This window comes from Labrus bergylta, chromosome 8 (assembly GCF_963930695.1).
Source record: "Labrus bergylta chromosome 8, fLabBer1.1, whole genome shotgun sequence".
NCBI classification, from domain to species: domain Eukaryota; kingdom Metazoa; phylum Chordata; class Actinopteri; order Labriformes; family Labridae; genus Labrus; species Labrus bergylta.
The window spans coordinates 16,727,521-16,744,026 of record NC_089202.1 but is presented as its reverse complement, the minus strand read 5'-3'; the positions used below and the strand labels follow the sequence as shown (position 1 = coordinate 16,744,026).

The window sequence follows — 16,506 nt, the reverse complement described above, 5'->3', positions numbered from 1 at the left end:
ACAACCCTCACTCCACTCCTTATGTTGTTGTTAACCCCCGATATGCCCTAATACCATTCCATAGCGACAGGCCAAAGGTGCCCCTTCACCTCTTTGATGAAGCTCATGAAGCGTCCTCCGAATCTCCAGGGTTTGTGGCGGTGGCACTGCAGCGAGTTCACCGTCATCTGTGGAGCGTGCTGGTATGAGACGGACACAATGTGGACCGCGTCATAGGTCAGAGCTGCATCTGTCTGGAATAAGGGGTGAACATTATTTCAGCTGATGCCTGTGGAAAGACAAAAATAGTTTCCCCATCAATCTAACCTCCTGACTGTTACAATATTTTTCCAGCTCATTCAGATTGCTCTTAGGGAATACTCAAGATTTGAAGTTTGAGGCACTTAAAGGAAATATACCAAATTCCAGATCATATAACCTGGCTACGTAGATACATTTGAGAAAAGCTTTGCATCCCTAATCCTAAAGTTTTTAAGCCAGTTTCAGCACATTTTGTGTTTTGAACCGATAATTTAAAAAAAATAGCTGGTTTGTCTTGTTTATATATAACACTCATGCATTAAGTGGCTTCAAACCACATCAGATATTTTTATTAACTTACTTTATACTGGTTTATAGTGTACAAAACCTCTTAATTCATTTATTTTGAGCGTAGAAGGTCTGTTGAAGTCTGTGGTCAGCCTGTGCTTTTGCATTAGCATAATTGCTAACTGTGACTGTAAATTTCCTTTTGGCACATGTTGCATCATTGATTTAGATGAGGAGATGAATGGGGGCTTTGCAATTGTAATTTCAAATCATCATTATTTGGGACTGGAACATTAGCAGACATCTGGCATTCACAAAAGAATAGACTGAAAAGGCTCCTCCTGAGTTTGGTAAATATAGGGTTAGAATTTACAACACGAGTTGGACCTTCATCACCAGCCAGCAATTAGTTCTAAGTCGGGGGGGTTTTAAATAGAGCCCATTTCTGGCACACTTCTTACCATCCATTAACACCTGTGCAATGATGAGCATGTATTTCTCACTCTACATTCATTTATTGATAATACTAGTACACAGTATGAATAATCCTGCAGAAGAGCCCAAAAGTATGGAGTCAGCAATGCTGGAATCCTTAGTGTGTCTTTATGACATAATGAAGTGTCTAGATTATTGCTTTTAACACATTGCTCTGTCTTTATCAAATGGGCTATGTTGGGTTTAATTTGTAGACTGTGTGCACCGTTGGAGTAAATCAGAGGAGCTATCACAGAGAAACATATTGAGACAGTGAAGCATTATCCATAGCAAACTATGCATTCGAAACAGATTGGCTGTAAAGGGATGCACCTGGTCAGAAACAATGATTAGGGAGACTCGCTCGTTGGAAGAATAATTGGTGTGAAATGGCTCAATGAATGTTCTCCAAGCCATTACATCATCCCCATCTGTACGATTGAAAGCATAATGGATCACCTGTAGAGCTGAGCTATTCTTGCCAATATCTGACCCAACAACATGCCAGAACAAGGATTTTTCTGAATTTTCTGAGATGGAATGTTTCTTCTCTACACTCATTAATGTTCAGGCATCACAGCTCATTTTGCTCATTTGATGAGACTGAACAAAAAATTAGCTTGATGCCAGATACGTCTTTTCTCAGCCCCCCTCTTTACCTACATGGGTTCAATATGTCTAATCAGTACTGAACTTTCAACACAAGAGCCATGACTATTTATGGGAAACGGGGGTTGCATATGATCCCGGGACAATAGCTTTTCATACTGGCTGAAACTAATGATTTTACTAGCCAACTGGTTTCATAGTGTGTTTCATGGAAATTTTAAATTAGACTAGCTCACTAGCCAAAGGTAATAAAACAATCAGAAAACAGTGATGACATACAGTACAATTTTGCTTGTTTACATCGTTGTTAGTAGAGCGGGGAGAGCAGGCCCATAACTCGGAGCTAACACCAGTCTCAAGGTGCCTACACAGCCCAAAAATGTTAATAATTAATATAAAAGTAGTAACTAGTTATTCCAGTGCCGAATAGAGGGTGATGACATTTAACCGCTTTGTCGACTAAAGGTGCACATCCCTAGCTGAAACCACTTACTAAGTGCCAATGGTCATAGCACTTTTAAAATCACTTAAAATATGTATCTTCCCAATTAAATATTTAGGTGTGAGATGAACCTCTCAACACTAATGTCATACTTGATACAGTATTCATACATGAGCCACAGTATGAATAACTGAGTTTGTAAAAATCTGAAGGAGTACAAGATGAGAGATCAAAGTAAGTTGAAAATAATTACTGAGGTTAAAGTTACGGTTAAAGTGAAAAGCCTTTCATAGGAAGATGCCATGGTTGAGAGATTAGAGAGACAGATAGATAAATGCGGTGCCTGTATCTTGGCATTGTGACGCCTTACTTTAATAGGTCCAACACACGTAATAAAACATACCGTCATGATGCCCTCAAGCAGGCCTGAGCCCGGTTTAAGAGGTAACTGCCTCTCCAGCGACCATTTCTCCACGATGGATGCGACCAGGGGATTTTCCACATTGAGGATGCGGAAGCCGGTCATGTTGACCCCACAGAAGCGATATGGTTCCAGGTCGATGGCCATCAGGTCCTTTTTGAGAGACAACAGTAATGAAGGATGGATTCTCAATAAGTCTGGAAAATGAGCATATTTGTTTTTATACTAGTGGCTTTCTGCTCAGATGAAAACACAATGATGCAGATTAAACATGCACTATATTAAGACAGAATAAAGTAAAAAGGACGAGAGGTGCAGTAGTTTTCAATGTCAAAACAGGAGATTTAAGTGTTGTGTCTGTAGCATTGTTTGAGTAATAAATGCCATCTAAAAAGCTCAGGCGGCAGAGTCACTTTCTCCCGGTAAATCCTTTTAGAATTGACAAATTGTTATTGTTTTTGTTTGTACCTGCATGATAATGAATTATACCATGCAAAGTACAAGCTTTTAGCATTTTGTCTTTCTAAATTATGTTTATGTTTAAGAAACTTTATACTGTAGGCGCAAATGTGTTATTTTGGGATGTTATAATTACTGTTTGTAGCTTGGAAAAAAATTTAAGTACAAGAAGAAAAAAAAAGATCAGTTCTGTTGGATTGCATAAATAATTCAACACTCGCATTCCCTTGGCAACTTCCAAGCAAAAAAAGCAATTCAATTTGAGCGGCTGTAATTTCTAGGGCAGCCATTGTAGCTGAAGTGTGAAGTCACATGTTGACACATGTCGTGGTGAAATGGGCCAGGGGGCTTAGAAAAGACATTTGGATGAACATAGATATTTCATTAGCACCCTGTGGGGTTAGTGCTGCGGGAATGAGAGCGTGTAAGACACTTACTAAAGAATGGTTGCCGCCAGTCACTGAGATATCTCTTCTCTTTCCCACCAGAATGCAGTACAGTACTCTCTTTTATGAACAGAGATCAAAGTAAATCTCTGTTGTTCTTCATGACATTCAGAAATTGCTCGGAAAAACTAGATCAGGTTACAAGTTTTTCCAAAGCTTTGAAGCTAAGAATACAAACTAACTGGGACAGATTTGTTTGTACGGATATAATTCATCTTTTGTGACATCCTCATTTATATCACGGCATTTTTTTGGGATGTCAGCGAGGCGACTTGTTCCAATTATAAGTTCACTTTTTTTTTTCTCGCAGCACTGCCTTGTGCACACATCTATTGCGCAAAATCAACATAATCCTACGACGGCATTACACTGAAATCTTTACCCTGAGAACATGCTGAGCGCATACAGAAGTGGTTTGGAGGAGGTAAACACAACAAAGTTCTTAGCTTTAGGTGGCTCGGAGATAGCTACTGTGAGGCGGGGAGCTATGACAGACTCATTTCAAAGGACAAGGAAGTTATTACCCCACACCACTCGGCTGTTGCCTTTTCACGCTCTAATAAGTCGGCATTTCACCTCACCTCGGAAGATAAAACACAGACATCAGTGGATTCCATCGAGAGGAAATTGTATCGCCATGTACACCGCACAAGTATTCATCATTTTGGATCAAATCAAGCCGCCAGGTGTAATCTCTTTAATGGTGTGTCTATCAATATGACAGCAGCGTTGGAAAGATACCCCACTCTTGATTCTATACAGATATCCTGCCATCATGTGGAAAATATTGTTACAGAAAATTGTGTCAAATAAAGTTGATCCTTTAGTAAATATTTTCTGTTCCATCCGATCTCAAATTGTCACGCATGAACCAGCGCACTGGCAAAGAAAGGGAGTAAAGGATTTTTGTTTTCCTCCATTAAAGCAATAGACGTGCAACACAAACAAGAAGCATGGCAGACCAATGCCATTGCCACGCTGTTGAGCGTAAAAAGATGACACACATCACGCCTGAACCTTCAGTGTCATATCACATTATGACAACAGACCGGCCGAGTCCGGAGAGACAGCGAGTGTGTGTGTGTGTGTGTGTGTGTGTGTGTGTGTGCACAAGTGAGGCAGAAGCAGAGACAATAACAGAGAGTGAAAGGAACAGCACAGATCATGCTGGTATTCACTCCCATTCAGTCTGTTTGTCACCAGATAGCAAACGTCTCAGTGAAGAGCAGCAGCGGCTCCCTGCTGGGGCTGCTTGTGTTAGTCAGAGAAGATCATTTCTGCAGAGTGGGAGCTGAAAATGTTCAAGATGGGAGTAAAACTATAACATACCCAGGCTGCATTAAGCATGCCTGACACCGAAACAAAAACTTTGAGCCCTGAAAATTCAAGAAATTAGTCTTAGTAGACTTAATTTAGCGTTGTTTCCTGTTTCATTTATTGGGATACATCAGAGGATATTTGTCGTGTTTTTATTGATGTAAGTGAAACTTGAATCAGCAGTTAATGAATTCCAATTAAAAGCCTTTAATTGAATTTCAGGGTTATTTGAGGTTAGATTCATCGGTCTCATTTTGCAGTTGGAGTACTTTTCCTTTTTTTTCCCTCCAAATTCTATCCAATTTCAAAATACTGTATCACATTTATTTTAACTGGATACTTAAATACTCCCAAAAAAAGGACATATAATTAACATGTGCTTTATTCTCACATTTGAACAGCTTCAATGTAAGAAAGAAGACATCTAGTAATCACAACTCCTTGTAGAAAACATTGTCTAACACCACAGAATCTCACTTTGATGGTAGACCAGGAGTGACATCGTCAATTTGCACACCTCGGTGGCGTGGTATATTTAAAAGCTCTCCGGGGAATTTAAGTCTTTTTCAAACTTGGAAGTCACCCTCAGTTTTAAATCTCAAGCTGTTGTGTCTTTAAAGCTGCCACCTCAAAGACTTGTGTTGACTTTACGATGAAGCCGAGTGTTTACTACAGCCGGCTGAAGACTCTATTATGCCTCCAGCTTGTCAAACAAAATTGATATTATGGACCGGATCCAAAGCCCATTGGCAATTAGCCACTATTCATCAAAAACCCAAGCGGTGGGGAGATGAGAACAAACGAGCCTCTATTTGCATTAACAAGCAAAGTACATTACCAGAGTGGTGAAGATATAGTGGTAATACTCTGTCATCATCCCCATGGTCTGGGCCTGCAACGATACAGAGACACAGAGAAAGATTGGAATGAATAGAAGCAGGAGAGAGAAACAGTCATTTTAAAATCAACAGCATAGTCCGAGTACACAATGCTTAAGAGATGCACAAACGCCTTGTGCCAGCTTTTAATGAGCCTATTGAGTGAAACGCTGTTCATTGCATGGACAAGTTTCTGCTTTCCTTGTTGGGATTTCTGCACCGTATGTGGTCCACCGACTTACAGAACAGCAACAGCACTTGATGCTTTTTCTATGCATTTAAATGGTTTGCAATGGCTTCAGGGCACATGACGTTATCCCGGCAGAGAAGAGGGGCCGTCAATCAAAAAAGCTCGGCAATCTTTGCCTCATATGCGCAAGCTCCATCGCCACCACTTGTTTCACTCACTCTACATTCAAAGGCAGCACATTCTGTTGCTCCCATTAAATTGTACCATCTGTTGTTGGGGAAAAAAAGCCAAGGTTATGTAAATAAGAAGCCACGCTTATGTGGAGGCAAATTCAATCCTCCATTAAGTCAAATACGTGACATTGAAACTTGTCGTATTTCCTTTTGTGGGATGGAGCTTTTGTTAATTTTCAGAAATTTGAATGCCAATTTTATTCATAAACTCTTATTTTGAAAAGCACATTTCATTAAAAGTGCTTTATAATAAGGACATTACATGCACCTGTGACTCACATGCAAATGAACAGAATGGACATAAAAACAGGGGCATGATGAACATCATAGGTAAAATAAAATACACTGCTGAGGATAAATTAGCATTATGACGCGATGTATTTCTGTCATAAATAACGGTCCTTCATAAACCTCCATATGCTGTTTTTTCCCCACATCACAGCAGGGTCACTGCACAAATGACAAAAGGAAAACACACATGAATGTGTGACAAAATGTACACAGGCACACCGGGGACGTGTGTCCTATTTTCTGCTGTCCACCCTGAGAGGGAATGTAACCTGACAGAAGCATGTTACATATGCAGGTGAAATTGTCAGAGTGGAGACGGCATGCACATATCGTGCAAATCAGGGCGTGACACACTGAATATTCTAAAGATGTAAAGCAGAGCGTCAGAGGTGAGATTGAACTTGAAATAGTTGCACCAACTCTTTCCTTTTATGAACATGACATTTATGTATTTCATGCTTCTTCTGTCTACTCTTTTCCTGAGCATGGAGCCTTTTTTTGTTGAGTTGTAGGAGAAGCAGTGTGTTAATCTGACACTGTGGTTTTAAGGTGCCGGTTAATCTTGACCCTTCTGCTAAAATTTAAGGAATAGTCAACCATCTTCCTGTAGTAAGAAAGTACATTTAGATGACTATCACAGAGGGATGATCATTTTGAACACTGAAGTATATAAAGGGGCAGAGTTGAGCAGATTATGTTGTATATTTTAGCTTTATCTGTAGTATGTTTCAAATTTTTGAGAAAATGTCTCACATTCTGCCTTCAAGCCTCTAAAATGTAAGTAATAGTATATATTTCAGTCAACTGGTCTGAGAATACAAGCATATGAGTATGTGAACTTTGGCTTTTGATACGAGTGCTGCGATGAGCATTGTCCAGTTATTTTTTTTTAATATACTTTATTAGTCCCTAACGGAAATCTGGTTTACGCTCTGTTATCGAGAGACATGCTTCACATAGGCCCGATTCACACACATGCACAAACAGGACCTGTGGACATGCATTAGTGGAGAGATGTCAGAGTGGGGCTGGTACACACTGCTACACAGGCCAAAGCAATATACAGTATGTGAACAACAAAATGATCTTTTTATTACAGGCCTACATCTACGTTCCACTGCATAAGATCTTTTGCAATGTGTAAAATATCTTGTTTGTGGTTTTCATGGCATATGCTTCTCTGTTAACATGTAGATTGTTCTTTATATTGTTTTTTTTTATTTGCTGAGTCTACAGCTCAATGTGTGCAGCATTGGAGTCCAAGGCAAATTTTACCAAGAGGACTATACAGTGTATTGTATCGTATCCTTTCTTATCGTATGCTATCATGACCCATTGTATTCTAACCTATCATATCTTATCGTATATCTTCTTGTATTGCAGTCAGAAAAGCAGGTAGGTTTTTTTTGTGTGAGAGGCATCATTCATATCACCTATCTTCCCTCTTTTATAATCTTTGGTTTGTACTGTAGCGACAACTCCATCTGTCACATAAGGGGACCGACTGAAGCATTTTTGCCTCAAAAGCGTCTCTTTCGTCGTCTCTCCAGAGGACACTGAAGCCTTGGTGCGAGTGGTGCAGAGTGGCCATGAGCAGATACGTGTCACCTTAGATCTCAGTAACTTGGGAGGACTTTGATTTATTTAAATAACTTGGGTGGAGATGATGATGCATTCAGTAAACATGTTAACAGAAGCTGACAGCAAACTGAATGGAGTGGGGGAGGGGGGAGGGGGGGTCCACCAGCCTGTTCCTGACATCTCTGAGCATCAGACCACCTACACAATCTGCGCTCTGTGCATCAAGCTGACAGCGCTGTGTTCACTGACAATCATTTATATCAAACACATGAATGTACTGTTTTGATAATGAAACAAGCATATCTGTTTGTTGGATGTATATTAGAGTCAAAGTCACCCACAATGCAATGGGGAAATGTGTTTTCTGTATTAAGGCAACTACAACAGAATCCATCCAGTGGACGCTGTTTAAACTACAACCAGTGAGACAAGAAAGACGAGTGAGGAGACAACCAGATTGTTGGATAAAAACATGTTTGTTTGTTATTGGCCAATCTGTTATGATTGAATTATTACTGATGCATTCTGCCTTGATGTCTCTCTTCACGGATGTTTTTCTCTACCCAGCCACCAGCTTAAAATGCAATTGGACACTGCCACAAACAGAAACCAGAACGCTTATGACATCTAAATCGTGTCCCACGCTACAGATTCTGCATTTATATCCAGCAACTAGGCAGTGACAAAGTCAAAATCCTGCACTGTCAGATGTCAAAATTTCACTGTTGCTTAATTACCTCTCCTGAACTCACCTGTTTGAGAATCTGTGCAGCCATGTGGTGACTGCAGTCGAAGATGATGCGGAACTCGCGGCTCCTCTTCATTTCTTTGAGCAGGGGCCTCGTGTCCTCTGAGTCGAGGGGAAGCTGACGGATCTTTAGCCGTATGTTGTACCTTGACGGGGCCATGATCAGCTCCTGAAGTCTGATAAGACCTAAAGAAGAGTAACAGCACAAAACAAGGCAATGGCTAAGACACCCTTTTTTTTCTTCCTTGAACCATGTGCTCTGTGTTTAAGCGCATGCAGGAAAATGATACCTGTGCTGTCGTCGTATACGACAGTGGCTGTCTTCCATTTGAGAAACTGCACCAGGTCCAAGATAGCATAGCTTAGCGAGGAATAGTCCGGATATAAATTGGCATAAAAGCTGTCCCTGTTGTCCATGGGATGATGTTTCCACCGCACCTGGATGTGCGGCACTTCCAACGCATTACAGATGGACTGCACTGCATTCGACGATGAACTATGTGAGGGCCCGAATATTGCAACCACACCTAAAGACAGCTGGTCACAAGCTGGAGAAGAGCAAGAGGAGAAGACTTTGGAATGAACAGATTACAGAATAATTATCACGATAGACATTTGGTCGTTTTTGACTGACCAGATTCTCGTCTTCCTCCCTTGAACAAACACACACAAAAAAAAGCCACTCACCTTTTTTTGACGCCTCAAAACTGTCGTAGATATTAATCCTCTGTATGTCATATGTTAGTGTTGTGTTTGGCAACAAAGTCCTGTTTCTGTTAATGTTATTGACAGCAAATTTAAAGGCAAGCTCCTCGGCGCTAACAAGCGAAACAGGTCCATCTGTTCGTTCGAAGATCCCACCTGAAAAACAAAAGAGACAGCGACATAAGCCCCTGACAGTCGGATTCAAACATAATCACGAGCGCAAAGGAGAAACACAAACACAGTTCCAGGTAGGAATAAATGGAGGAAAAATATTGAGAGGCGTTTGCACTTAGGACGAGCAAGGAGGGGGAGCAGTGCACATTACACCAGGTATTAAATTTACTCAGCAAACACGGAGAAACCCTCTCCATTTTCAGGGAATGCTGAAAAAACAACCAATATCAGCTTTGAAGTCTAGAGCCATAATGGATTTAAGGAGTGTGTGTTTGTGTGAAATGTGTGTGTGTGTCTGTCTGTCTGTTCCATCAGGGCAGCATAATATCTCAGGCCCTTGTCTCTCCATTAAGAAGTTCTTTTTATTTCAGCCGAATGGCACATTGGTGGAGCACATAACTGGACTCGTGTTCTGTTCTTTTACATAAAATTCAAAGGAAAGTTATTCTCTTCTTTGCTCAGAACTTACAAAACATGTCTTTATTCACATCAAAGTAGAGGATCACTTCAGATGTTGATGTGTATAAGACCATTAGCAAGCATATGGAAATTAAACTGTTCAGTTGTTTGCTGAATGTATAGGGTTGATATACTGGCCTTATATATCAGATATACTGTAACAGCTTATATTTTAGATTTAAATCAGGTCTCCCAAAAGACAACTCTACATATTTTATACATAATCCATTTTCACGCACACTCCTGAAAATATCTAGATCATTTCAGGGGGGACTGCTCCGGTTATTCTCCTGACCTGGCTGTTCACATAATGCTCCTCATAACGGGACACTATCCCTGTCAGGGGGGCAGGTGGTCTCCCGAGGTAAGATGCCAGACGTGGAAAAAAAAGATGCTATAATGAGAATATTTGCCTTTATATCAATGCTATGTGTGGTCCAGACGAATCGTAGATCATAGCGGTCGAGGGGGGGGCAGTTAATGCACTGACTCCATGTAACAGTATAGAAATATCACCACCACCCCTCCCATTGGCTCAAGCTGAATTCTCCGGAGAATATCCTGCTGTGTTCTCACATAAGCTCACTGTGGAAAAAATACTAGGGGTCTGGCAGGAGACACTCCGGGTGAAGTCTGAAAGAAAAATCTGGCTGTTTGCGTTCACACATACAACTCCTTCTGAAAATATTTTGAGTTTTTCAGGAGTTTTCTGCAAGTGTGAAAGCCCTAATAGAGACCAGTTTCTTTCCTGGGCTCTACTCAGCCTTGGAAATCGAATCTGTTATCCCTCCTTTACCTCCAAAGGGAGCTTTTTATGTCCCAGAAAATCCTCATAGGGATATCTTGGTGATGGCCTCGGTAAGCTAATATGGGTAACAGTATAACAGAAATGCAGCATTACAAACTGAAGGAGCTTGAGCTTCCAACAAGTGGATTGTTGTTGTATCAATGGAATTGACAGATTGATTATGTGTATGAATTATTATTGTTTTAATATTTATTAAGGGGCTTTTTATGCCATTGTTTAGAGATAGGACAGTGAATAGAGTCAGAAAACAGGGAGACACAGAGTCGGGAACGACATGCAGGAAAGGGGTTTCACAGGTCGGAATTGAACCTGGGTCGCCCACTTGGAGGACTAAAGCCGACATGTACATGGGGCGTGCACACTAACCACTTTGCAATCTTTTTTGTGGGTAAATAAGAGCTACTGGTATATTTCCCTTGCATATTGATTTATCTTGTCCAAGAAGGATTGATGAACTTGAGATACTGACACTCTACAAAATGTTGCATTAAGTTAACTTTGTCCCCCAACTCTATTTTCTAGCATTATTGCATAATACAAACACTCAAAAACCCATCAATTTTTTTTTTTTTTTTTTTTAATTTTAATTTAATTTATTTACTAATGTCACTAATGTCAATTAAAGAAATCAAATGCTTTGGTTTGTTTGAGTGTTTTGTTGTGTTCTTTGGGTTCAGGACTTTCTTCACCATGGCCTTGCCCAGAACTACCACCAGCCAGCCTGATAGTCTTAGTAATGCCAGAGAATACCTGGTTTCAGAGAGCGGAGCTTTGGAACAGCACCTGTGACCTGCTGATGCCCCCACACACAAACACACACACACACACACACACACACACACACACACACACACACAGAGTCCTGTAGCCTGGATCACAGAATCACATATACCTCTGTGTTGCTGTGGGCAGAGCAGCATTTCTAGAAGCTAAACTCATCTTACTATTTATGACTCAAAGCCTCCCTGGATTGCGAGTGAACGTGATGCATAAACCGCCCGGTGGAATGCGTCACATTAAAATAAATGAATCCTTCCATTTCATGGGGAAATCTCATTAGAGTACATTAAGTAATTGCTGGAGTATATAGTAATTTGACTGTTAAGAGGATAAAATGTGCGTTGCTCAGAAGCACTTTAACAAATTTAATAAACAGGGGGGAACTTGCTCCTTGGGAGGAGAATCCTGCGGATAATTTGCTTTTTCGTTCTCAGACTTCTGCCGTGAGCACAGCGGCAAGGCTTAATGTGCGAGAGCTCCTGCAACTCCCTGAAATATGGAGTTCTCCTGGCATCCTGCAGAAATTACTCTAATGATGTAGAGATTGGAAAATGGAGGAACATGTTTACAAGTTGCCTTTGAAACGACTGCTCTAAATGTTTTTTTTATGCAGTGGGTAAAGCAAATTGAGATGCATGAGTTTCAGAATCTTAGTCAAAAGGCTTCAAATTAGCACGTCTCCAACAGACAAGAACACAAAGGCCGTTAATTAGTCTCCCAGGTCCTACTACAATATATAAATCAGCCACTAATTGCAGCTGTTTCCATAATTTGTCCGTTGAGGGCTTTGGATTTGCTGCTTTCAAACGCCACAGACAGATGCTTGTGCGGAACGAGCGGTTCACATTCCACTTGTAAACAGCAGAAAACTAACTCTACCACTGATCCACATCGGCCCCAAAAGGTGCTGAAGTGGAGAACTGAAGCTTCCCTTGAAATTCAACTCAAACTTAAAGTAATGGGGACTCAACTTGAATTCTTCTGAAGTAACTCAAGACTGGATTCAGACTTAAGGTTTGATGACTCGACACACTTGCTAGATTGACCAGTTTATCAGGGTAAATGTAACTAACATGCCTGTGCCGCTAATGAACCTTATCCCTGTGGTTCCATAATGTCAAATAACATTAGGCTGCCTACTTCCACATGTTGATAAAAAAACACAAGCATCATGAAAGTACATAAGCAGGGCACATGAGGGCAGTTAACTCGCTGTAAGGTTATCTTTTTACATACTAGGTAGACGGTATGTGTTAAATATTGATTCAAATAAAATGCACATACTCATATGTTACTAGTGCAGATTAGAAGAGTGCAAACATGTTTTTCAAGGAAATAAATTATACATCAAAACATTTAGCTTGCATGTAAATGAAAAGGCTTTGGAAATGTGTGTTCTGAAGAAAAATCCAGCTTCATTTCATCCTAAATAGAAGCTCGGGTTCAGTTTGGTGTACAAGGCCTGAAGGAGCTGACAGAGACATGCTGCGCCGAGTCAAAATCACAGGTCTCACACTTCAGTTCTACATGCCCGTGCACAAATCCATGATGTAGCATGAAAGCCCTGCGTGTCATGCGCCCGCAAACGACGTGGGCAAGTGCACAAGCGTATACCATCCCTCCGCTGTTATGTGGTGGCAGATTGCCTGCGAGCCAGCTTAGCCTGTAAGGCTGGAGTCATCTGGGTACCACTGAAAAGACTTATTTAGAACATCTGCTGCATTTACTGACTTCAAAGAGCGTGATCTGAGTGACAACATGACAGTGTGCCAAAACAGAGGCACGCTCAAATAGAATCATGCTTGGGTTTGTTTTTTGTGGGTGGCGGGGGGGGGGGGGGGACTTTACTTTAAGTTTATCAATGTCCTGTTTTGATTTTCTTATGAATAAGCCATGTTCTGTTTAAAGACATGCATACTTAAGCTATATTATTATTTTATATTGCAAGTATTAAATTCCACAAATATAACAACATCTCTTAATGTCTTCATGTCTGACTTGTTAAAGAAAGAATTTGATACTTTCGACCGAGTAGCTGTCGCCCTTGAGCACCAGCATGAAACCAAGTCAAAGTGCAGTTTGGCCACAACACGGCCATACTGAATCCTCCGCTCTCCTTCAGCGACTCACCTCCAACCCCCCCCTCCCCTTTTGTTTTCACGAGAGAGTTATCAAATGGAACGCACCATTAAGCCCAAGCGGTGGACAAAATTGTCCTCAGCTTGAGCTGCAATTGCCTGTGGCCTGCATTGTTGTGTTAGCAGGCTAATGTTAGCTCTCTTTAGTTATCCCGTAGCTTAACAATGCATGCAAAATTGATATGGATTGACCGTGATCTAGAAACACTTAGGGGACATTGAATTAAGCAGTGAGTAGGCTATTCTTTTTCTCTCTAGTCATTGACTAAAACAGCTTTATACACGAGGCCATCCCGTCCATGTAAACATGAAGTAAACACAGCTCAGACAACTGTACAGCTGGCGGGATTCACTCTTCTCACTCATTGCAGACAGTCATTACCCAGGGATATTTACACAGGGTATACTTGATTTATGCTGTATTTATGTGTAAATGTTGCACATTCTTCTTTTAAAGCATCTGGCTTTCTGTTTTTTTCCACCTGCAATTCTCCTCCAACTGCTTGGGCTTATATCCAAGATTAAATATGTTTATTGGTTTGTAATGTAAACACATTGCATTATGATGATGCATTTGTCCAGATCCTTAAAACACAAAAGAGAGAACACATAATCTCAAAGTGAAATTGTTTGATTTAAGCTCATTTTGTCTCGAAGAATCCAGGAAGATTAAATTTTTTTCTACAATACTGTCTTCTTGTTTTTAAACAGCCATCTATCTTTCTTGACACAGCATGTGTGTTTAAAATAAATGCTGCATCCACAGTTTCAAAGCGAGGCAAGGTCAGTGTCTTCGTAGCTGCTCTCTTAACTGCTAAGGCAAAAAAAAAAACTGATACGATTGACCTTGTAGAGCAAGAAAATTGTGCGGAAGAGAAGCGAGTCAGTGACCTTTTTGTATTTCATGCCAATCAAGAATTTGAATTTTCAAAACAGATTCACTGCAAAATGTAGTACCTAACATGACCCTCTGAACTTGAGTGACACCATATTTTGGGGAGTGATGTCAGGACTTACTACTACATACATTTTTGAATGTCTAAAAATCAAAATGAACAAGAAAAATCCACTAAAGACCCATCATCCAACAGATATGGATAGGTAGATGCGGTGGATAGACATGTTGTTTTCATTGCCCTCAGTTATATGATACATTGAGCTTGTTAAAGCCAATTCCTCCCTGCCAGACAAACCATTGCAGAAGCCCAAACAATGGAACCAGCTCATTATGCTCTCGGATGCCTGTGTGCTCGCCCACTGCATTTCTGAGTGTTGCTCTTTTGTACTTTCTTTCACTGGTGGGATTCCCAATCTCCCTGTGAATAGCTTCCTGTCTCTCTGGAATGGCAACAACACTCACTTTCACAATGATGGCAGCACAAAATGACCGGCACAAAGCGCCACACACACACGCACACACACACACACACACACACACACACACACACACACACACACACACACAAACCCCCGACAAATGTTCAGAAATGCAGCCAATTTTGGAAAGAATGTGCCGCTCTATAATTACGGGTAACAACACATCACTTGGGGCTAACTGTCATACAATACAGAGACCGGTGGTTAAGCTAGCCAATTCTGCTTTTTGCACCACACGAAGCAGAGAAAGCATGCCAAGAATCTGATTCATTTAATCGATGATAAGGATCACGAGAGGAAATTCACGGTGCTGGTTAATTAATGGTGTCTGGCAGCATGTTAGCTCATTAGTTAGCAGAGTCAGCGCACAGCAAGAAGGGTCTGGGTTTGATCTTTGCCGTGGTTCTTCTCTCCATGTTCTCTTGGGTCCCCCCCCCCCCTCCCCCCTCCCCCCTTCCCCCTTCACAGCTTGTTTCCTCAGTTCAAACACACGCAGGTCAGGAAGGCTCTGAAACCGCCTGTTGCTGTTGGTGTGAATGTGTTCTCCCAGGATGTGGATCAGTCGCCTGTTCAGGGGGCTCCCATGTCCGTCGCTTAATACTCTAATCAGTCAGTCACCCTTATCAGGAATAAGAGAGCATAAATAGATGAATGGGTGAGAGTTCTCTGATGAATATTCTGTAATTAATGATTTAAAATCTCTGCAAATGATGTTTAAAGCTCCTGTGAGGAGATTTAAGCTGCTCATGAAACAGACTGAAATTAATACAGACGCCTCTTTATGACCTACAAAAGCAAATCAGACAATTGGCCATAAGATTTGTTATTTATATTAATTTCAATGCCTGCATCTGCTAGGATATCCCTGAAACAAATGGTAAACGGACTTCACTTACATACTGTAGCACTTTTCTAATCATTCAACAACTCAGAGAGCTTTCACACTACATGTCACGTTTCTGCTTTCTCACTCTTGTGGCAGAGGCGGCAATGCTCAGTGCCAGGCTGCCCACTGATCTAACATTTACACTTTGGGAACAATTTATGGTTCAGACAGGCGACAGAAGCTGAGATTTGACCCCTAACCTTATAGTTGAGAGACGGACCACTGTACCACTTAGCAACAGCTGCAACAAAACTTTCTTTGCTTCCGTTTATCGACCGGAAAGTCAAAGTAAGTTATATTTTTATCTGACAGTGAAACATATTTACACATGTACAGGAGTAAATCTGCAAAGAGATAAGACATGTCCCTTGTCCACAGGGCTGGCCAAGATCGACAACAAGCAAAGGTTTCTCACAGTAGCTTTAAACCTTTCCAATAAAGGAATTAACGTATTATGATGTTTGCATTTAGAAATAAAACACAATCAGGTGTGTGGGTATGAATCAATAAGAAACTGTTTAATTCACAAAACACACGCAAAAGGTTAAATGTACAAAAGGTT

General features: G+C 40.9%; 1 protein-coding gene across 1 annotated transcript in view; it reads right to left on the bottom strand.

Moving 5' to 3' along the window:
* The window catches only part of grik3 (glutamate ionotropic receptor kainate type subunit 3), a 103,863-nt gene that overhangs the window by 35,692 nt on the left and 51,665 nt on the right, over nt 1-16,506 (bottom strand). The window contains exons 2-7 of the mRNA XM_020633518.2: nt 9,305-9,478; nt 8,908-9,165; nt 8,622-8,803; nt 5,535-5,588; nt 2,457-2,627; nt 90-233 (exon numbers count right to left, since the gene is read on the bottom strand). Of these exons, the coding sequence (XP_020489174.1) occupies nt 90-233; nt 2,457-2,627; nt 5,535-5,588; nt 8,622-8,803; nt 8,908-9,165; nt 9,305-9,478 (983 nt within the window). The remainder of the gene's footprint in view (nt 1-89; nt 234-2,456; nt 2,628-5,534; nt 5,589-8,621; nt 8,804-8,907; nt 9,166-9,304; nt 9,479-16,506) is intronic.